We start from the raw sequence: 22,758 nt of genomic DNA on the forward strand, positions 1-22,758 counted from the left end.
AAAAAGAAGAAAAGTTATTTGACCAATTCCCTATTTCTGGGGGAAATTCAGAATCCCGACAAAGCTTGCTCCGTGGCAGGACTCACCGTCCTGCCTTTTCCCCGTGCCCTCTCACGAGGCTGCAGGGACGGCCCCGAGGGAGAGAGGTAGGGTGGGTCCTGGAAGACTGGAGTGGCCTGTGGCACTGGTGCCACCGCTGCAGCAGACTGGGGAGGGGGCAAGACAGCTGTTTAAGAGGAGGCAGGGAGTACAGCTGGAAGACAGGGGAGACATGGGAGTGTACAGGGGAGCTATGTGTAGCTTTTTGACCCAGGTCTGTGGGTCACACACCCATCCTCAGGGGTCCTGACTTCCCTCCCCAGCATCCCCTATGTGGCCCACTGGCCCCAGAATCTCTGTCTTTTGCCCCCAGGAGAGTTCCAGTTGTGCTTTTCTCCTTGCTAGATTGGGGAGGGTAGAGCTGCTGGCTGAGACTCAAACCCACCATCCTTGAGTGGCTTCTCAGAATTGTCATTCCTTCATCTCATTGGATTAATACACATCAGTACAGGGTTAGGTTCTGAATTCCATGAGCTGTTTTACATGGGTAAGTTCCTTCCTAAGCCTCAGTTTCTTCATCTGTGACCTGAGAATAGTACCTGTCTTGGCAGGATGTGACTGTGAGGATTATGGGAACTAGCGATATGTGTAAAAATTGCCTGGCATAGTGCCTGCCACTATGCCACATAGTAACCACTCAGTAAATAGTAGCTCTTGGTACAAGAGGTACATAAGTATGAGTTCTTTATTCCTGACCTTCTTCCATAAAGGATATTCAGTGCTTACATGAGTTACATTCAATTGAAATTAAAAAGCAGTCAACCGGTTTGCAAGGCAGAAATAGAGACACAGATGTAGAGAACAAATATATAGACACGAAGTGGGCAAAGCAGGGGGTGGGGAAAGCGGGGAGGTGGGGGTGGGGGGGAGGAATTGGGAGATTGGCATTGCCATGTATACATTACTAATAAGAAAAAATATCAAATTGTACACTTTAAATACATGCAGTTTATTGTATGTCAATTATATCTCAATAACAGTTCTTAAAAAATAATAAATAAAATTAAAAAGCAAGACCAGATATAATATCAGTTAAAATCAAAGAGCAAGACTAGGTCAGAAACACTGCAGATATGCAGACCATAACATTCTAAGCAGATGCTATCAAGTAAACCTGGAACTTGACTCTTAGCTTCTTGGATGCCAAAGCAAAAGGGAAAATACAATCACTATCCCACCATCCAGCCCACCTAACTGGCCCTCCCTCTTCTCTAGATGAACCAGCAGTGCTGGAGATGGAGGACCTTGACCACCTGGCCATTCGGCTGCGGGATGGGCTGGATCCTGACTCTGTGTCACTAGCTTCCATCACAGCTCTTACCACCAACGTCTCCAATAAGCGGTGAGTGGACATGAGCCTCGCAGCCCCAGTTGGCCTTACCAGGCCAAGCAAGACCCAGCTTGCTATGTTTGGAATTTGGGTGGGAAAGAATCAGGGCCTTCCTAACCCTGCTCCATTTTCCTGGATGTCTCCCCTACCTCTCTTCCTGCAAAGGCAAGAGCCTATTCCCCGGTCTTTGAACACCTCCGGGCAAAGGGAAATCACAGAGCTGCCCAGACCACAGCTGAACCTGTGGACCTAATGTCTGTCTACCTATTACTTCTGCCATTGGTTAGTCTTCTCTATTGGCGCCTCTGAGAATAACTAATCCCCATTCTGTTTGGCAGCCCTAGAGTGTTTGAAGATGATGAGTCCGTCCTTCTGACCTTCTCCAAGTTCTAACCACTGCCAGTGCCCTCCTCCCCTGCAAGCAGTCCCCTTACACCCAGGCTAACAGTACGTTCTCCTCCTCAGATCCAAACCAGATATTAAGATGGAGCCAAGTGCTGGGCGGCCCATGGATTACCAGGTAGGTGGCGCAGCTAGAGGCCTCATGGCTTTCTGGCTCTGTCTAGTGGGGAGTCCTAGCCAAACGGGCATAATAGATTCCGTGGAGGCATGGATCTGGGGGTCATAGAGAACCACAAGCTGAATATGTCACCAAAGTAAGCTTGTTCCTGGAAAGCACTCATCGCAGTAGTATCTACCCAAATAGGAGCTTGAGAATTCTGCTTATGCTGGTCAGAGCCCTCTTAGGATTCTGTAATGGACTTTATAAAGTGAGAGGAACCTGGAAAAACCGTAAAGAGACCAAAGAGCATCAAAAAAAATTTTTAAATAAGTGCCTCTGAAGAAAGATAGATTTTTTGGTGTGTGTTTTTTAATTGTTGCTTTGTATGATTTTAATGCTGGAAGTAATGTCAATCATGGCTATTTATAGATGCTGAGAATGTGGGCGTTTTTTTCTTCTTTTTGCTTCTCTGTATTTTTCTGAAATTAACACATTTTTTTTATTTGTATGTTTCTAAAACTGGAGGCCAAATGGCTGAGAAGGGGAGAGATTTGCAGCTGTAAGATTGCTAATGTGGCCACAGTGCAGGCAGGATGGGGCATGAGCACAGCTGGGAGCTGAGGGGAGAGGGCCACATGGACAGTGGGACCCAGTGCAGCCCTCCCAGCCTGGGGCCTGATCCTCAGCTTGGCAGGGCCACACCCTCAGTTTTGTCTCTTCACCCAGAGTTGATCAGAGCCTGAGAGACTGAGTTGCACTAACATAACTCACAATAGACTAATGTACAAGCCGGAAACACCTAGTACTTATTTATAAACTGCAAACAAGAAGGGCCCAAGGAGCATTCCACTGGACCTTCTCTTAGGGGCTAACAAGAGCCAGCTGTAGGTGAGAAGATTGCTGGGTGTTCCTAGGATTGAGTGAGTATGCTGGCTGGTCAGAGGGGACAGAGCCTTCAGGAGACCCCACCTGGCTACCTCTGCACTTCCTGCCTAGGTCCAGTTCCAGCCCTCAGGGTCAGAGTGAACCCTTCTCCCGGGTTAGGGCTTTATCTTTGATGCCCGTTTCCCAGGCCCCATGCATCCTTCTTTAAGGAAGCCCACCTCCCCTCACTCAGCTGATACTGAGGACTAGATGCCATCTTTCTTTGCATAGGTGCATCTGGTCAGGTTGCTTCTAGGATGCATGTTTCTTCTTGTCTCCCTGAATCCTTGTTTCAGTTTGTTCCCATCCAGTCAGTGACCATCCTCCCAGGGGCTTGAAAAATAGCCCCGGGCAGTGTCAAGCAGACCTGCCTCTGTGGTTTCAGACAACCTCACACCACTGGGCTCCTTGGAGGTTTGGGGATGTCACCTCCTCACCTCTCTGCCAAAATCCAAGAACAGAGTGTCCTAACACTTCTGAGGGCTTTTCCAGGACACTGGGCTCAGGGCTTTGCTCCTCTGTGTTCTGAGAAGAGAATAAAATCCCAAAGAATAAGGACCCCACAGTCAGATACTGTTCCTTTTACAGTGTCACAAGCCTGCCACTAAAGGCACATAGAAAATGTGTTGCTGTTAACGTAACTGTTATTTTTTTGAAGGTATGCTGTGTGCCAGACACTAGGCTAGGTAGGTGTGTTTTCCATTTAAGTTAATGTAACCTTTTTTAAATTAATTAATTAATTATTGGCTGCATTGGGTCTTCGTTGCTGCACACAGGCTTTCTCTAGTTGCGGCGAGCAGGGGCTATTCTTTGTTGCCATGCGCGGGCTTCTCATTGATGTGGCTTCTCTTTTTGTGGAGCATGGGTTCTAGGCACGCAGGCTTCAGTGGTTGTGGCTTATGGGCTCAGTAGTTATGGCTCATGGACTCTAAAGTGCAGGCTCAGTAGTTGTGGCCCAGGGGCTTAGTTGCTCCACAGCATGTGGGATCTTCCAGGACCAGGGATCAAACCCTTGTCCCCTGCATTGGCAGGTGGATTCTTAACCACTGCACCACCAGGGAAATCCGGTTAATGTAATCGTAACAACCACCCAAATATAGGTATTACTGTAGTTCATGGGTGAGACACGTAGGCCCAGGGTGGGTAAGGAGCTAGTCCCAGGTCACACAGATATTCAAAGCTAGAAACAGGGCTCAAATGTGAGGGTGTCCGACCCCACAGTCAGAGCAACTGCTTCCTCTCTAATGAAGCCTTTTGCACAGTCTCTCCTTCTGGTCCCTGTTCATCTTTAGCTTACTTCTTACTGGGTGTTTTCAGGAGCTCTTTCAAGTCGCTTCCTGGCGGACTGAGCCCCTTCCCCTCTGTGTGCAATAAAACCTTCTCAGAAAAAAAAAAATGATTACGTGGACCAGACAGTCTGCTTCCAAATTATTATGTGGACCAGACAGTCTGCCTCCAAAGACTCTAAACATTCTGCACTGAACAAAACAGTTGTATTTAATCCGGTAACACAGTGTTCCCTAACAGGTTGGTTCACATCTCCACCAAAAGTGTTAACACACTTGGAGAGAGAGCTGTGAGCATGCGAATGTGGAATTATTTTTGCTTTTAATAAGTGCAATGTGTAAAGCAAGAAAACCTATCAGAAGGACTTCACTCTCATGGAGAACTTGGCTTTGCTGAGTGAGAAAGGCCTCAGCCAGAGGGACTTAAGCTGATCTCAGATCCAGGAAGATCTCATCCTAAAGATTGGGTAGCACTGAAAGGAGGTCCCAAGGTGAGAAGACCATGCTGTAGCCAGGTCCTTTGTTTCTTCTGTTTAGAATGCATGGAATGTGGAAACCCTTTCCTGATTATGAGCATCTCAAAAGCTAGAAGCCACAGCTTCCTCCCGGTGAATACGCAGTTTCCTCATCAGAGTGGGTAAAATTTGGCACTTGGCAGAGATGTTCTTGGTGGGTCATGGAGTCTTGAGTCTGTTCTCGCCCCTTCTTCCCGGCACCGAGACCATATACATTTTCACCTCCAGACATCTCTCTAGTTTTCGCCTCCATGCCACCTCCCCTCCACTGACCTTTGAGCCCCAGCTCAACTGCCATATGGCACGTACTTCCTGTCTGGTGTCCCTGCCCTCATGTTGCCTCTTCCACTCCATCCTCTACACCGCCACTGGAGTGGTCATCTCAAAATGCACATCTGGTCATGTCTCATCTCTGTCACCTGGAGACAAGGGAAGATAAAGGATGTTTCAAAAGAGCAGTACTAAAGGGTCCACCACCTCGCATCTCCAGCTCCTAACGATGTTCTTGCAGCCTGATGAAATCCCTCAGAAGCAGCTCACAAAGTACCCTGACTCTTGGGCTCCCCTAGGACGGAGGTGTAGACTTACACTCAACATTGTTCCTTGCGATGACTTTCATCAAGCCACCTGGGGATTATGTCCCTTATCTTGGAAGGAGAGGATGGAATAGTCAATCACCCAAAGAGTTTCCTTGATCTAAAGGGACCAACTGATCCATCGCCCATCATAGAGAGACAGCGCCCTCTTTGATGGTGACTGAAGAATGGAAGGAAAGGATGGCTAACCCTTCTTCAGAGTGTTTTGTTTAGCTTTGTTTAAATTACAAGTCCAAGTGATACATTTCCCCTCCATAGAGCCCCAGGTGGGAGGGGGGGCAGCAGGAATGGCATTCCCCTCCGCCACCAGCACCAGGCAGCAACCTCCTTTGTGTACTCTCAGGGTACCCCTCAGGCCACCCTTCAGCCAGCAAAGGGCACCCCCTGAGCCTCTTCCTCCTACCCCACCCTTTTCTCCTTTCAACCCTCTGCCCTCCTCCTCTCTCTCTACCTCCTACTTCTTGGGTGTCAGAGCTTCCGACCAGGGTTGCCCACCATTATTGGGTCTGCTCAGTGGAGGAAGGTGGGAACTCTGGGTCCTGAAAAGGAGTAGGGGGCAAAAAGGCTGTCATTGTGGCTGAGCCTCTGAGTGAAAAACCAGCCAACCTCTCACACTGCAAAGTTTACTCTCCTGATGGCATATCTGTAGTACCTTATTATGCCAAAACTGTGTTTGTCTACTTCCCAGTCTTGAGTTACAGAAAATCTTTTTTTTTTTTTAATGGAGGAAAGGGAATGTGTTAGTTGCGGGTGGGAAATGAGATTTTAAAAAAATCTCCATAGAGCTTATAACTCTATAAACTGCTATGCAAAGAATGTTCTGAAAAGACTTTTAGTGTCTGTTTACTGTCTTCACAGTAAACTTCTCAGAGCTGGCTGCATTTCCCTCTTAGCTCCCTGCAGAAACTACAATTACTGAACTCCTTCAGAGCTCCAGATTCTCAACTCCATTCCCTTTGGAACTTCAAGTTCCACATAGAAATGCTTGCTTTCATAGTTCAAGTGTTACTTCAATTAGCAAATGTTCAGTTTCCAGTTCTATATACTTGCTTGGCAACGTTCCTGTTGTCATCAGGGTTTCTATTTTTTTTTTAACATCATTACTTTTGATGTGTGGATTTTTCTTGGCCTTCGGAATATTTATAAGACTTTGATGGACATAGTGGATGATTATTTTCATGGCTATTCTTTTTCATGAAAAGGGAAACTAATTCTCTTGAGTAAAATAGTATTTAGCAGTTGCGTCAAAGCACAGCAATTAAAATACCAACTCTCCAAGATAAGAAGCATAAAAAGCAACTGAGAGTTCCGTTAGAAGAGTGTGCTGAAGGGATTGCTAATACTAGCTCAGCATAGGCTATTTTGTTTAAATGTAAGTTCACGAGACTTAAAGGAAACAGTATTAAGCATCATACATGACCCTACTTGCTTGGGACACCAACCACTTGACTGAAGGTACACTCTACTTGAGAAGCCGTTTATGACAAGAGCTCGCATTTCCTAGCCCCTCCTACTGTTTACGAAGCACTTTGATAGACATTATCTCATTCAGCCCTCACACACACTTATAGATGAGTGGTGTCTCCGCTTATAGCTGAGAAAGCTGAGGCTCAGAGTCATTCCAGCAACGCCGAGTCTGTGCCTCTTCCTATTTATCATGGCCATCCTCATGGGGCCTGACACCCCCCAGATCCAAAGCCAGAACCGATGGCTTACAACGAGAGTTCAGGGATAGTATATGTACAAACACACGTGCACACACGCCAAACACACACACACTCATCTCTCTCTCTCTCCCTCTCCCTCCCCAAATATTTGTTGAGAATGAACAACTGAAAAAGGGCTTCCCAGTATAGAAGTAAGATTCCAGGGAGGTGGACGCCACTGAAAAAATACAGAATGCTTACAAGTATCAAGTTTAAAAAAGGTGTGTTCAGGTGGGCACCAACGCCTCACTGGACATTCAAAGAAAATTAAACAAAACAAGGGAAGCCAGGGACTTCCCTGGTGGCACAGTGGGTAAGAATCCACCTGCCAATGCAGGACACACAGGTTCCAGCTCCGGTCCAGTAAGATTCCACATGCCGTGGAGCAACTAAGCCCGTGCGCCACAACTACTGAGCCTGTGCTCTAGAACCCATGAGTCACATGCCGCAACTACTGAAGCCCGCACGCCTAGAGCCCGTGCTCTGCAACAAGAGAAGCCACCACAATAAGCTCATGCACCACAATGAAGAGTAGCCCCCACTTGCGGCAGCTAGAGAAAGCCCACACGCAGCAATGAAGACCCAGCACAGCGAAGGAAGGAAGGAAGGAAGGACATGAAGGAAGGAAGGAAGGAATTTGTAAAAAAAAAAGAGAGAAAGAAAAAAAGGAAGGGAAGCCAGGAATGCAGAAAGGGGGCCAAATTCCAAAAATAAAAAAGAGATGTCAGAGGCCTGCAGGCTTGAAATGAGAAATGCTGGAGCAGAAAATTAAATGCATGTTAGCGGTGACTTGAAAAGCTTAATTCCTAGTGCACAAAACCTGGGAGGTGGGTGTGCAGCCCTCTGTGAGGCAGGGCCATTGATGCCAGGGAGAACTCAGAGCACTTGGAATCACCTGGAGCTTTAGAAATATGGATGCTGGACCCCACTCCTTTCCTCCTTCCCCAAGATTGGGTTGGGTTGGTCTGGAGTGTGGCCAGGGGCCTCAGGGTCTTTAACCACCATCCTCCCCCTCCCAAGTAATTCTGGTGCACACTTACTTTGAGGTGATCCAGCTCACGTCCCCTCTTTTTTTTTTTTTTTTAATAATTTTTTTTTTTTTGGCTGTGTTGGGTCTTCGTTGCTGTGCACAGGCTTTCTCTAGTTGTGGTGAACAGGGGCTACTCTTCGTCGCAGTGGGCAGGCTTCTCATTGCAGTGGCTTCTCTTTTTGTGGAGCATGGGCTCTAGGCATGCAGCTTCAGTAGTCATGGCACATGGGCTCAGTAGTTGTGGGTAGTGGGCTCTAGAGCACAGGCTTAGTAGTTGTGGTGCACAGGCTTAGTTGCTGTGCAGCACGTGGCTATTTTCCCAGACAAGGGCTTGAACCTATGTCCCCTGCATTGGAAGGATTCTTAACCACTGAGCCACCAGTGAAGTCCCACATCCCTTCTTTATAAATGAGGTCAGTAAGGCGTAGCAGGGAAAGAGCCCAGGATCACCAGTGGATTCACAGCAGTGCTCAGACTGGTACCAAAGTCCAGGGCCAGCTCCCTGCACCCTCCAGCCAGCTGCCTGGGCCCCGACTCCTGCAGGACCATCTCCAAGCTCACGGGCTTTCCTTCTCATTCCCCCTCCTGCCTGCCCGCAGGTCAGCATCACGGTGATCGAGGCTCGGCAGCTGGTGGGCTTGAACATGGACCCCGTGGTGTGTGTGGAGGTGGGCGACGACAAGAAGTACACCTCCATGAAGGAGTCCACTAACTGCCCCTACTACAATGAGGTCAGCACCTGGGGCCCTAGGTGGGGAAGGAGCCTCTGAACTGTGGCAGAGGGCCCAACAGGAGAAACTGGGAGTCAAAGGGCACAAAGAGCTACCAGCCAGGGTGACCTTGGCCCACCTGTTACAATCCCCAGCATGCCGACGTGCAGTGCCGCATCCTCAGAACCCCCAGTCCAGATCCCAGCCGGACACTGGGCTGGCCAGGGGCCACCCTGTGAAAGGAACACGGCCCCAGGCCCTCCTGTGCTGCTCCCAGCAGTGCCTGTGAGTGAACCGCATGCCCTGCGAGGCCTGGTCCCAGCTGTTTCCCAGCTAGGGCCCCAGGGCAGGGCCACCCCCTTCCAGCCCCGGCCCGTGGTGGCCCTGGCACCCTTGCTGAGCACTTGCTGTGTGCCGGGCGCTCTTCTAAACAATTTAGGTGCATCATCTCTTCTGACTCTCACACTGTCAGAAGCTGTCACCATCAATCCCATATTACACAAGGGACATCAAGGCTCCTGGAGAAAGACCTGGCCCAGGTGCTGAGTGCCAGAGTTGGCTTCTGTGTGTCCACACTCTCTGCTCAGCTGCCGTCATGCAGGGTCCTTCCAGACCACTGGTCATGATGCTTGGGGAGCGAGAGAGAAAACGCCCAGCACTCACTGCTGTTCATTGCAGCTGTCTGAGGCCACATCGAGGTTAAAGGACCTCAGAGACCTTCTAGTTCAGTCTCCCCATCTTATAGAGAAGACTGAGGCCACAATATGAGAAGGGTCGAGATCACAGAGAGTATTATAGACAGAGCAGGGCCCATACTGTCCTGCTTTAACCCAGCACTCTGTTGGCCACCCTAGACACAGCATCGTGACTCTGGGCTCCAGAGAGGAGCCCGTCTTAATCAGCTCTGGAGGAGGATGCCCCTCAGATGCCTGAGCACACAACAGACTAACCCAGAAGTCATTGGCCTGGGCGCCCTGGCCCTCCCTTCCCTGGAGGGGCCTCCAGCCTGCTTCTCCCAGTGGCTCCAGGCAGTGAGGGGTGCCAGGCTGGCCCAAAGGAGCCATCTGCATCCTGTGTCTCAGTGTCTGTCCTGGGGGTGGTGAAGGCTGAGGACGCCATCTGCTACTTGGGGGCCTGGGGGGTGCATCTCTCGGGAAACTCTGGGAGCCCCCAGCCATGCACATTCAGGAGGAAAACCCAGGCACATCTCTGCCCTTCTCAGGGACCCAGGCTAAGGCCAGAGCCCAACTGACGTCTCTAAATGACCACAAATGGATGCTGTTCTCACAGCTGGTTTCCCCCAGGCCCATAGGGCTGGGACACTGCTATTCAGGACCCCCCCTCCACCCCATGTGGCAACCTTCCCAGGAGTCAGGAAATTCAGGTTCGACATCTCTGACCTTATGTCAGGACACGTCCCTGACTGGAAAAGCCTCTGGCCTAGATAAGGTCTATTTTTCCCTAACAGATATGGAGACAGGGCCCTCCTGGCCTTCCACAGTTATCTGATAGTGGTGAAGCCATGTTTGGCTGACTGGAGGACTCACCTTGCAGCAGGCCCACGTGCCTCATGTTTCATTCAAATGGATTTCTCCTTCCCAAGAAAACAGAGCTGTTCTCACCACTCTGTGGCTCCCCAGTAAACTCCTACTTGCCCTGCTGAGGTTAGTTTGAAAGTCCGTGCACTGAGTAGCCTTCCCTGCACTCTTTAGGTCAGAGGTCAGGGCATTCCTCTTTCTCTGACCACAACATCCCCGAGTTGCAGTTGGTCCTCCATGTCCAGCCCACGAGGCTCCTGGTCTCCTGCATCACTGTAGCCCAGCCCAGGGCCTGCCATGTACTTGGAGGGCTTTGGTAACACTTTGCTGAGTGGATACTTACCTAAGCGAACAAAAAGACATCCTCTGGGCATCTGCTTTGCACCAGGCTCATGCCTGGCAACATGGGGCCCGGAAACAGAACAGCTAGTTCCAGCCTAGAAACCATTTTCCAAAATCTACATTTATATCCACTAAAACTATCTATTCCACTCATCTTTGGACCATCTTAAATTTATACCTGATCACATTTTTGTTCTTTTTCACAAACCCAAGTATCTCTGATTTGTTCAATTTCTGTTTCCTCTAAACCAAAATTTCTCAAACTCAGCACTGTGGCTATTTTGGACCAAATAAGTCTTTGTTGTAGGAGATGGTCCTGTGCGTTGTAGAATGTTGAGCATGTCCCTGGCTTCTACCCACTACATAGCAGTAGCAGTCCTCCACTCAGAGGTAGCAACCAAGAAAATTCCTAGACATTGCCAAATGCCCCCTGGGGGTTAAAATCACCCCCAGTTGAGAACCAGAATATGCTACAATGAAATGCTTTATAGGCAAAGGAGGAGCCAAAAGAAAAGCAAAGGCATCAAAACTATCCTCCCATGATTCCTCCCAACCCCACAGCTAGAATTTTCTTTCCCTTTTCTTCTCATGCTGCACCATGTTCCTCTTCCTTTTATAATACCTCCCTGGCCTCAAGGGTGTACTGCTTCCAGATAATTCTCTGAGTTGATGGGAACCTGCCTTTGGTCCCACTAAACACAATAGAGGGACGTGAAAACAATCAACATCACTTAGATTTCTAAGTAATCACAAAAGGGAAGTATGTTCAGGAAATACAAGGAATATAACCACAGACAGCTCAGAGTTCTAGCTTAGTTAGCTCACTGTCCTAGGGCCGACACAGTTCTGCAGCACCTGGCCTGGCCTTGACCCTTCTGCCTGGCTCTGGACCTGTCTTCATGTGAAGGGGGGCTCGCAGCCATCACCCCCACCCCAGAACAACCTGACCATCCACGGACCAGGCCAAGACCCCTTCTCGGTGCCTCCGGTCCCGACCACTGGCATCTTCCTTCTGCCTCAAACCACCTCTCCCCTTTGCCTTGAATCCTTCTCTTCTACATTCTCAAGAATCTAGCGTTACATCATCCTCTCAACATCATCAACTCTGCCTTTGCTTTTCTTTTGGCTCCTCCTTTGTCTATAAAGCATTTCACTGTAGCATAGTCTAAGCTCAATTATGAAAACCATTATGCTCAAGGACAGGAACTGGAAGCCTATCATCCATCTATCTACCTATCCATCCATCTATGCCTTTCCTCAGTCCCATATACCTCCTAGTGACCACTACTTCCTCACCTTAATCGCTGCAGTCATTTCTGCCCAACCCCCCCTTCCCTGAATCTGCTCTTTTCTAGACATCAAGGACCTTAGTTCAACATCTGCTGTTGCCCGCTCTCCCCTGACTGCCCAGGTCCTTCCATTCTCTCACCGGCCTCTGCCCTGGGGACCTCTCATGCCACTCTCCTGCATTCCCCTCTCTCCAGCTCCTCTCCTCACTGCCTTTCTTGGCATCACTCTTGTGCCCACTGCTGAAATGCTGCTGCTTTTGAAGCCCTGTCCTGGGCCTGCTTCTTTCCTACTCTCCTTCTTACTCTCCCTGGGTATCTCCCCAGCCTCAAGGCATTGGTTACCATCTGTGTGTCTAGATGCATGTACCACCCGCCTCTCCAGAGCTTCAGTCCCCAGTGGCCAGCACCACCTGGGCATAGTGCTTCGAAGCAGCTGGTATTTATTGTGCAGTGACCGTGTGCACACCTGGGTTGAATGCTTGACCCGGGTCATCTCATTTAGATTCACAACCACGCCTCCCAGCAATGCCATAAATGCTGCCCCGGAGCGGTTCCACATGGCGGCCCTGGACAGTTATCCCCACATCACAGAGGCGTAAACTGAGGCGCAGGAAAGGAAGTGATTGGCCCAACAGTGAAAGCTCAGTCTTTCTGGCTCTAAAGCCGGCTCTTTTACCCACAATGCTCTAACACGGGCCCTCAGCAGCCAGGAGCAGATTCTCCTCAATTACTCCAAGCACTTTGGCAACATTTCTTCCTTCTCCCTGCCCACAAGTTCACCAAAGCAGTGGGCCCTCTGCTCACTGCCCACACCCTCGGTCCCGGCGCCTGCACACCGAGGCCAGGAGAAATGGGCGGGCACCGCACTGTAAGTGGCAGCTCCCAGCCAGAGAGGGCAGGTCATGCCCACAGTATTAAGTTCATCAGTTGTAAATTCTAAGGCTCAGCTTATTTTACATTTAAACACCTCCAAATTTGGAGTGCGGCATTGTGGTTTAATGGTGATGTCTGTGGGACCCACGTAACCACAGTGTATCTTACAGTATCTTTCATGTATCTCTTCAAGCCTCACAACAAGACTCTAAGGGGGGTGTCATTCCCCCCATTTGACAGCTCAGGAAGCTGAGGTTCAGAAGATGTGTTACTCAGAGACACAGCTCCCAACTGCCCCAGGGTCGGGGGACCAGTGGTTGCCCCTCCTGCTCATCTGAACTTCAGGGCTCAGGGGAAATGGCCGGGGTCCAGACAGGAACTGCCAGGAGGGAGGGACCAACGCTTAGTCTCTGCCTGCTGAGTGACCACAGGTCTGGGTCCTTCCCGCCTCCAGTACTTCGTCTTCGACTTCCACGTCTCTCCTGACGTCATGTTCGACAAGATCATCAAGATCTCGGTGAGTGGGCAGCAGTCCCTGGCAGGCAGGGCTCTTAACTCAAACTGTACCTTCATGCAGACTTGAAAAGGGCACTCCCTCTGGGCGGGCCAACCGTAAAAGGGCAGACCTGCACCCAGACACACAGCCGGGCAAGCGGGGCACAGGCTGGACTTGGGCCCCTCTCACCCCCATTAGCCAGATGCTTCTGTATAGTGTACAACCTGCTCACCCGTACCTGGCAGCCAGTAAAATACAGGTGAGGCAGAAGGGGCTGATACTAAGCCAGCCTCAGAGAGCCGCCCCGCCAGATGCCCTCCTGCTTCACCTGAAGCTCATGTCCCCAGAAAGAGTGAGGTGGCACCACTATCAGTCAGCCCTTCCCTGCCCCTTGGAAAACCTCAGCGCATCCCGCCTGACTGGCGGCTGGTGGTTCTGCCCGGAAGGTGATTCACTCCAAGAACCTGCTGCGAAGCGGCACCCTGGTGGGGTCCTTCAAAATGGATGTGGGAACCGTGTACTCCCAGCCGGGTGAGTAGCTGCGCAGCCCGGTCAGCGTCAGTGCACACGGCTCTGGGAATACAGGGCACGCTGTCCTTCCCGCCCTGGTGGGCCCTGGGCTCAGCCTGGCCAGGCCCCTGAACTTGGGTGGGGCCGTGAGCGCACGCAGCCAGCAGGTGTGCAGGGTGATGGTGTGCACAGCCTACATGCAAATGCAGTGACCACCTATGCCCAATCAGTGGGGCTCACAGGAGGCCTGCACGGTGGGCGGCATCGCCCCCTTTTACACTTGAGGGGCCTGGGCCTCAGAGAAGAGCTCCGGCTTCCTGGGTCACCCAGCTGGTCTGCAGTGAAGTCAGGCCTTGTGACTCCAGGCAATAAGTAGATAATCACAGTGACAGTGAGATAGGAGATGTGCATATGGAAAGGGGCCAGGATCAGCTCTTCTGAGAAAGTCTGGGAAGGCTGCCTGGAAGAGGAGACACATGAACAAAATGATTGGAAGTGTGAATAGGAAGGTGGCAGGTTGGGGTGGGGGCAGAAGGGACGGGGGCGTTCCAAGCTCAAAGAACAGCAGCCACAAAGGCATGGGGGTTTGAAACAGCAACATGAATTATTCAGAGAGAGGCCCTGGCAGGAGCCCAGGGGCGGGGTGGGATGAACACTGCACCCTGGGAAGAGCTGTATCAGGAGGCCCCACAGGGCCTGTGGTCTTTCCCCCAAGCGCTGGGGAGCCTCTTGTGGGTTTGAAATGGGGAGTGGAGAGGAGGACCTCTTTGAGGGCTCTGTCTGACAGCCACGTGGAGGTTGACTGCAGGGATGGGGGCAGGAGGGCTGCAGGCAGAGAAACCAATTCGGGCTCCTGGGTTTGAAGCTACACCACAGCCTGGGTGCATGGCCAGGGGCGGAACCTTGCCCCAGCTGCCCTTGCTCGAGGGCCTCTGTCTCCCTGGCCCAGAGGCAGGCAGAGCTGTGGCCCCAGGGCCCCGGGACCTGACAGCCTGGGCTCCACGCCTGCCTCGAGGGTGGGTGCCCCCCTGGGTGAGGCCAGCAGGTGCAGCCCTCACTCCTCACCACCGCAGAGCACCAGTTCCACCACAAATGGGCCATCCTGTCGGACCCCGATGACATCTCTGCGGGGCTGAAGGGCTACGTGAAGTGCGACGTCGCCGTGGTGGGCAAGGGGGACAACATCAAGACGCCGCACAAGGCCAACGAGACAGATGAGGATGACATTGAGGGGTGAGGCGCCCATCCCCCACCCCCAGGGGACCTGGGCCAGCCCTTCCTGGTGCACAAAGGGAGCCCCCAGGGTAGACTTGGCCCAGAGATCTCACCCTCCATCTCCCTTACCCGCTTCCCCCACCCAGACAGCCCAGCTTTCCCAGGAAGGACTGAGATCAAGGCCAGCCTCGGTGTCTGGGGACTCGCCTCATGAGACAGAAAGGACTGAGGCAGGCGGGCAGGGGTTCACGGAGGACAGTCAAGAGTGACAGTCATTTGACATCCAGACTTTTCACTGCGAGAAATTTGGAAAAAAAAAGAGCAGAGTCCCGGTGCTGCTGGGTCTTGAGTCTACACCCAGGAGAGCAAAGAGATGTTGTTTTGTGTACCAAGTCCAGGCAGCTGACAGTGGCTGCTGAGAAATATTCTGGGACCTTGTCTGGATTCAGTGGGAAAAAGTGCAGGATCCAGTGAGTCCTGCCTTCCCTGGGCCAGGGAGGGAGAGTGGGGGCCACGTGTGAGATTTTTGTGTAGGAGACAAAAGGTAAGACACAAAGCTGAGACAAGTGGACAATATTACTAAGGTTGGTCTCCCACGCTGCAGTTTACAAAGCACTCATATATTTTAACCTATTTGATCCTTATCATATTCCAAGAGGTGGGTGTTATTAATCCCATCTTAAAGGCAAGTAAACTGCGCCTTCGAGAAATGGGGAGATTTGCCCAGGATCCCACAAGAGAGCAGGTGCTGTAAACTCCGGTGTCTTTCGTCCTAGTGTGGGCCTTCGCAGCCACCCTTTGCCTGCTGTTCCGGGCCCCAGGGGTGTGCAGATGCTGAGGCAGGAGTTGGGGTGTGCAGGGCTGGCCACCACAGCCCTCGCTGTATGTGCCGGCAGGAACTTGCTGCTCCCCGAAGGGGTACCCCCCGAACGCCAGTGGGCCCGGTTCTACGTGAAGATTTACCGAGCAGAAGGGCTGCCCCGCATGAACACAAGCCTCATGGCCAACGTGAAGAAGGCTTTCATTGGTGAGAACAAGGACCTGGTCGACCCCTACGTGCAAGTCTTCTTTGCCGGCCAGAAGGTACTGGGGGGCAGGAGGCTGAGACTTGGGGTGACAGGCACCAGAGGTGCACGGGAATGGGCGTGGGGTCCCGGGGACAGACGTGAGGCAAAATCGGAAGCCACGAGACTGGCCTTTGATCACCTTGGTGTGTCACCTCTAGAAGTGAGGAGAGGGAGATGAGGGGCTGCCGGACGAAGCCAGCCTGGACCTTAGGGATTCCTCGCTGCCCCCAGGTCACCAAGAGCTGAGGGGGGACACTGAGAGGGAGAAGAGCCTGAGAGGGTGGGGCAGGGAAGAGTGAGGAGATATGTACACACACACACATGCACACTCATGCACGTACACAAACCCTAACCGTCGCTCCCTCCCGCCAGGGCAAGACCTCCGTGCAGAAGAGCAGCTACGAACCACTGTGGAATGAGCAGGTGGTCTTCACAGACCTGTTCCCCCCACTCTGCAAGCGCGTGAAGGTGCAGATCCGGGACTCGGACAAGGTCAACGACGTGGCCATCGGCACCCACTTCATTGACCTGCGCAAGATTTCCAACGATGGAGACAAAGGTCAGCAGCAGGAGGGTGGGGGTGGGACGTGGGGCTGAAGGGATGGAGTAAATGAGGCCCCCCCCGCCCCCATGCACCGCCACCGTCCCACCCCCCATCCTGAAGGGCACCAGGCATTGCCAACAGCCCTTGCCTCCAGGGAAAGGTGGAAACTCATGGTTCAGGTCTGCACAGAGCTCCTGGGGCCTACCTGAACCAGGCTGCCTGGATCTGAACCCCAGCTCTGACGGTCAGAAGCTGCATGACCTTCGTACCTGTTTTCCCATCTGTGAAGTGAAAATAATAGTACTTATATATGTGCGTATATATACATACATATTACATGTACACGTGTATTACTGCCATAGTGCCTATTTATAGACTTGTAGGACCAGAGTATAGAGCTGGGTACCAGGGACACAGAGCAAGGAGGAATCATCCTGTCCTCACGGTGCTCCCTGGGGATGAGGGAGACGGGTGTGCTACCAGATGCTCAAAACCTGAGACAGAAGGCACAAAAGACTACAGACTGTATGATTCCATTTGTACGAAATGTCCAGAATAGGCAAATGCATAGAGACAGGAAGTAGATGAGTGGTTGCCAGGAGACAGGGGGAGGGGGACCTGGGACGCACTGCTGAAAGATGCGGGGTTTCTTCTGAGGGGGATGGAAGTGTCCTGGATGGTTGCACGACATAATGAATGCACTCAAGACCACTGAAATGCATACTTTAAAATGGTGACTTTTCTGTTATGTGAAGTATGTCTCAGTTTTTTAAATGCTATCATGTTTTTTATAAACTAGACAGAACAAAAACCAAACAAAACACTTGAGGCAGAATTGAATCCGAGCTACACACCAGACATAACAAATCCTAATGGGAGAAAAATAGTTGGGACTAGGAATTGGGAGGGCTTCGTGAAGGAAGAGCGTGTAACGGGGAGAGAGGAAGGACCTTCAGAGAGTAGGGGAGGGGTCTGCAGAAGCAAGGTGAGACCCTCATGGCACCCGGGTCTGCACGACGGCAAAGGGCTAGAAGGCCTTGCTGAGGAGCCGGGGGTGGGGTGCTGGCATCTGTCCTTTGAGTAGATCGTAGGTGGCCCCTGCAACACGCACCAGGAAGCAGGGGGCATGGCTTTGCTCCACAGAAATGGAGGTGTGTGTCGTGGAGCAGCACAGCCAGCTCAGGCCCCCGCAGAGAATAAGCAGACACAAAAGTGCCCCATGAGTGAGAAGGCCACCGCACAGCTGCCCGTGTGCAGCACACACAGCTCTCCCTGCAGCCCTTGTGAGCCTCGCTGCCCGCGGGCCCTCTGCTGCCTTAAACATGGCCCTGAGCGAGGCATGAGGTCCCCAGTTCAGCATCCAGGAGGTACAGGCCGGGAGCCCCTGTGCTGGGCCTGTACCCGAGTGAGCCCCTCGCGCCTCCATCCCCGGCCCGCAGGCTTCCTGCCCACGCTGGGCCCCGCCTGGGTGAACATGTACGGCTCCACACGCAACTACACGCTGCTGGACGAGCACCAGGACCTGAACGAGGGCCTGGGGGAGGGCGTGTCCTTCCGCGCCCGCCTCATGCTGGGCCTGGCGGTGGAGATCTTGGACACCTCCAACCCTGAGCTCACCAGCTCCACGGAGGTGCAGGTGGAGCAGGCCACGCCCGTCTCCGAGGTGAGGCCCCGGGGCTGCGCTGTCCTCCAGAGCCCTCCCCAGCCCTGGCTCAGCCCCCTTCCCACCACGGCAGCCTGGGCCTGGGGTCTGCGGGTGTCTGCCCTGCCTGCCTGCGGCCCAGACCCCAGGATGAGGCCTCCCTCCGAAGAAGCAGCAGGACCTCTGTCTCCTCCCACTGCCTGGGCCTGGGCCCTGCCCAGAGGTGCCAAGGGAGAGCCTTGTTCTGCCTTGTTCCTGGCCGTGGCTGTCCTTGTATGGGACAGAGCAGCCCTTCCTCCAGGGACAGGCTGGAGGGCCAAAGGAATTGGGCCTTCAGTGTCTGGGCTCCTAGCTCTACAGCTGGGTAGGATGGCCCCCACCACTGGCCCCACGGGCCTGTCTGTGAGATGTAGGAGGAGGCCTGGCCCCAAGCCCAAGATCCCCCATTAAGCTTTCAGGATGGTTTGAACCACCTTCTCCACAGAGCTGCGCAGGGAAAATGGAAGAATTCTTTCTGTTTGGCGCCTTCCTGGAGGCCTCAATGATCGACCGGAAAAACGGAGACAAGCCCATCATGTTTGAGGTCACCATAGGTGAGAGCTGGGCTCACAGAGGGGTCTTCAGGCCTGGGAGCTGCTGAGTGGTAACTGCCAGGCCCTGCTGCACAGCCCTGGGTGGCGGTGAACTTTCACCACTTCCCTCGGGTGTCCTCAGGCGCCCACACAGCACAGCAACTGCACGTGAGCACACACACGCCCCACAGGGTGGCCTCAGCGCCGCCTAAGAGCGAGGCTGTGTTAGGGACATGAGGAGGCAAGAAGCCCTCCCCGAAGACGGGAGCGGGGCCCTCATGGGACTGGAGGGGGGAGAGTGGGAACACAGGCCACGTCCTGGGCTGGACCTGCAGCTCAGTGGTCATCAGGGCTCCTAGCAAGACCTCTGCAGGACTGCAGGACACGGCCCCTTCCTCTGGCCAAGTGTTCTAACGTGTGTGAGCTGGCACAGACCCCAGCACCAGCCCCACTTCCCTCTTTCCTCCCACAGATCCCCGGATTGGAGGGCAGGGTGGGCCCTGGTGGGAAAAGGACTCCAGGCTCTCGGGTGCCCCCTTCTGCCTCCAGGCAACTATGGGAACGAAGTCGATGGCCTGTCACGACCCCAGCGGCCTCGGCCTCGGAAGGAGCCCGGGGATGAGGACGAAGTCGATCTGATCCAGAACTCGAGTGACGACGAGACTGACGAGGGTGGGGACCTGGCCTCGGTCTCCTCCACACCACCCATGCGGCCCCAGATCACTGACAGGTGAGCCGGGCGGGACAGAGGGTCCTGGGAGGCCCCGCCTACTACCTCGCATCCTCTCCTGGCCTGCCACTCACCCTGCCCCTGCCTCCCTGGGCACCCATGCCTCAACCTCCCACTTGCTCCCACCCCAGGAACTACTTCCATTTGCCCTACCTGGAGCGCAAGCCCTGCATCTACATCAAGAGCTGGTGGCCAGACCAGCGCCGCCGCCTCTACAATGCCAACATCATGGATCACATCGCAGACAAGCTGGTCAGGGCCAGGCCAGGGCTGGGAGGGGAAAGGCGGAGGGGGCGTGCTCTTGAGGGCCTTGCCCAGCTTGGACACCTCCTCTGCAACACACAAGGCCTGTCTTCCCAACAGCTTGCCGTGGGGGTTGGGGGGAGACGGCAGAATGGCCACGGTAGGACCTGTGTTCCCGTCCCTGCCCCAGTCCCAGAAGCCGTGGAGAGTCTGAGGGCTGCCCAGAGTGGAGTCTGGAACCCTGGCCTGTCTGTGGCTGGCCAACGCCTCTGTCTCTGGCCTGCACACACCCCCCATCCCCCGCATCTAGCCCTGAGTTCTATCTGGTACCTGTGAGCCCACCAGGACCACAGACTCATGGCCCAGAGGTGACGTCTTCCTTCAGGTTCTGAAAACAGAACCTGGAAAATTGGTGTTTCCTTATAATGGTGAGACACTCCAGAGATGGCGCTTGTCCCCTCGATGAGTGGGGGAGACGTCTGGGGAGGCTGAGGAGGTGCTGTGGCTCACGCTCCTGGTTCACAGGAAGAAGGCCTGAACGACGTGCAGGAGATGATCAAAACGGAAAAGTCCTACCCTGAGCGTCGACTGCGGGGCGTCCTGGAGGAGCTGAGCTGTGGCTGCTAGTAAGTGATGGGGCTGCCCATGAGGGGTGGGGGGGTGGACGTGGGGGGCTGGCAGAGAAGGAGGCACCTGCAGGCCTCCTGCTGGCGGGTGGGCTCTGCTAAGCCCTGCTCCCCCTGCCCCACCCCAGCCGTTTCCTCTCCCTCGCCGACAAGGACCAGGGCCACGCATCCCGTACCAGGCTGGACCGGGAGCGTCTCAAGTCCTGCCTGCGGGAGCTGGTGAGGATGCGGCTGGACCACACCGGGCTCAGAGGGAGGGTCTGGAGGTGAAAAGGGCACTCGAGGTGGGGGACATCTGTCTCTGAGGTCACCACCCCCAGGGCCAGGCCCTCCATCCCATGTCATGACCTGCGCTCCACTTACAACCACCAACCCTGGCAGGAGAGCATGGGGCAGCAGGCCAAGGCCCTGCGGGCACAGGTGAAGCGGCACACGGTGCGGGACAAGCTGAGGCTGTGCCAGAACTTCCTGCAGAAGTTGCGCTTCCTGGCAGACGAGGTGTGCCCCCTGCCAGCCCCAAAGCAGAGTGACCTGAGGTGGCGGAACGGGGGCTGCACAGAAGGGGTTGGGCCAGACCATCCAGGAGGCCCCTCTCGCTCTGACAGCTGTTGGGGGACAGTAGTGACCAAGCCTTTCACGCTGTCACGCTGTCCCACTGGTTCAGTGGGAGGAGAAGGGAGACCCAGAGCGGGGGGTCCTTTCCTCTGTCGGTTCAGGCCTGGCCAAGAGGTCGGACCTCTCCCTTACTGAGCTCCCCCCCACCCTGGCCCAGCCCCAGCATAGCATCCCCGATGTCTTCATCTGGATGGTCAGCAACAACAAGCGCGTTGCCTACGCCCGGGTGCCCTCCAAGGACCTGCTCTTCTCCATCGTGGAGGAGGAGCTGGGCAAGGACTGCGCCAAGGTCAAGACGCTCTTCCTCAAGGTGCCAGAAAGGAGCACGATGAGGGGGTGGAGGGGCTGGGGTCTGGGCTTTTTTCAAGGGGTCAACCTCCCCTTGGAGGGAGCAGCACCCCCATCCCTTGGTCTGGCTGGCCTGAGCTGAGGGGTGCTCAGAGAAGAGCTGGAGAGAACAGGAAGGGGTGGGACAGCTGCAGAGAGGCAGAGGCCCCTTTGGCCACAGCCTCCTCCAGTCTCCTGCCCTTCCTCACCCCATGGGCTCCGGCAGCTGACCCTGCACCCACCCCCAGCTGCCAGGGAAGCGGGGCTTCGGCTCGGCGGGCTGGACGGTGCAGGCCAAGCTGGAGCTCTACCTATGGCTGGGCCTCAGCAAGCAGCGCAAGGACTTTCTGCGCGGCCTGCCCTGCGGCTTCGAGGAAGTCAAGGCGGCCCAGGGCCTGGGCCTGCACTCCTTCCCGCCCATCAGCCTGGTCTACACCAGTGAGTGAGGCCTCCCGGGCCTGGGCGGCCCCTGGCTCACAGCCCTCACCCGGGGAGCGTGCTGGCGGGTGGCCTGCTCCCCGAACCTCAGCCTGCTCTCCCCACAGAGAAGCAGGCCTTCCAGCTCCGTGCCCACATGTACCAGGCTCGCAGCCTCTTTGCCGCCGACAGCAGTGGCCTCTCGGACCCCTTTGCCCGCGTCTTCTTCATTAACCAGAGTCAGTGCACAGAGGTGAGGGCCCCAGGGAGGAGGGGGTGGCATGACTTTGAGATCATTGCGGGGGGGGGGGGGGGGTGCGGCCTGTGAGCTTCTGGGACCTGGAGAAACAGACCAGCCAGTACCCCAGATCCTTAGAGGGACGTCTTGCAGGTAACTACAGGCCCTGGCCGCACTGGTGAAGGCTTTAGTCATGGTTACGTTCAATACAGAAAACAGAGAAGACATTGGCGGGGGCGCGGGGGGAGAGGCTCAGGAGCAGATCTCATATAAGCTGTCATGTTAGGATTTCCAGAAGAGTCAGGGAACACAGCACTCTTGCCTCCAAGTCCCCTGGAAACCACAGTGACTGGGGGTGACTCCTGTTCAGGTATCTGCCCACCCGCCACCCACCACCACTTATCTGTCTCCCCGGCCCACGCTGCAGGTGCTGAATGAGACCCTGTGCCCCACCTGGGACCAGATGCTGGTGTTCGACAACCTGGAGCTCTATGGTGAAGCTCATGAGTTGCGGGACGACCCCCCCATCCTTGTCATCGAAATCTACGACCAGGACACCATGGTACAGGCAGACTCTGGCACCAGGAACCACCCCTCCTTCTCCACACTCCACCTGCGCTGGCGGCCACCTCCCCAGCCCGCCCACACAGCCCCTTGGCCAGAGTGCTTGCCGGGGAGCGGTGCATCTGGGCTGCTGACCAGCCCCTCCAGGAGACCCCAGGTGTCTCCTGCGCTGTCACGGCAGCCTGACCCCTTCCCAATGCTGTGGGCCTCTG

General features: G+C 54.3%; 1 protein-coding gene across 4 annotated transcripts in view; it reads left to right on the forward strand.

Moving 5' to 3' along the window:
* OTOF (otoferlin) overlaps positions 1-22,758 on the forward strand; it is an 89,708-nt gene that overhangs the window by 50,877 nt on the left and 16,073 nt on the right. For all 4 annotated transcript variants that reach the window (XM_057741712.1, XM_057741710.1, XM_057741711.1 and 1 more), the window contains 19 exons: positions 1,315-1,441; positions 1,895-1,949; positions 8,588-8,719; positions 13,195-13,257; positions 13,683-13,767; positions 14,820-14,979; positions 15,858-16,044; positions 16,401-16,587; positions 18,012-18,235; positions 18,699-18,807; positions 19,336-19,516; positions 19,648-19,768; positions 20,285-20,385; positions 20,514-20,604; positions 20,767-20,883; positions 21,158-21,310; positions 21,576-21,765; positions 21,873-21,997; positions 22,410-22,544. In XM_057741712.1, coding sequence (XP_057597695.1) covers positions 1,315-1,441; positions 1,895-1,949; positions 8,588-8,719; positions 13,195-13,257; positions 13,683-13,767; positions 14,820-14,979; positions 15,858-16,044; positions 16,401-16,587; positions 18,012-18,235; positions 18,699-18,807; positions 19,336-19,516; positions 19,648-19,768; positions 20,285-20,385; positions 20,514-20,604; positions 20,767-20,883; positions 21,158-21,310; positions 21,576-21,765; positions 21,873-21,997; positions 22,410-22,544 — 2,543 coding nt within the window. The remainder of the gene's footprint in view (positions 1-1,314; positions 1,442-1,894; positions 1,950-8,587; positions 8,720-13,194; positions 13,258-13,682; positions 13,768-14,819; positions 14,980-15,857; positions 16,045-16,400; positions 16,588-18,011; positions 18,236-18,698; positions 18,808-19,335; positions 19,517-19,647; positions 19,769-20,284; positions 20,386-20,513; positions 20,605-20,766; positions 20,884-21,157; positions 21,311-21,575; positions 21,766-21,872; positions 21,998-22,409; positions 22,545-22,758) is intronic.

The sequence above is a fragment of the Hippopotamus amphibius genome, chromosome 7 (assembly GCF_030028045.1).
Source record: "Hippopotamus amphibius kiboko isolate mHipAmp2 chromosome 7, mHipAmp2.hap2, whole genome shotgun sequence".
NCBI lineage: Eukaryota > Metazoa > Chordata > Mammalia > Artiodactyla > Hippopotamidae > Hippopotamus > Hippopotamus amphibius.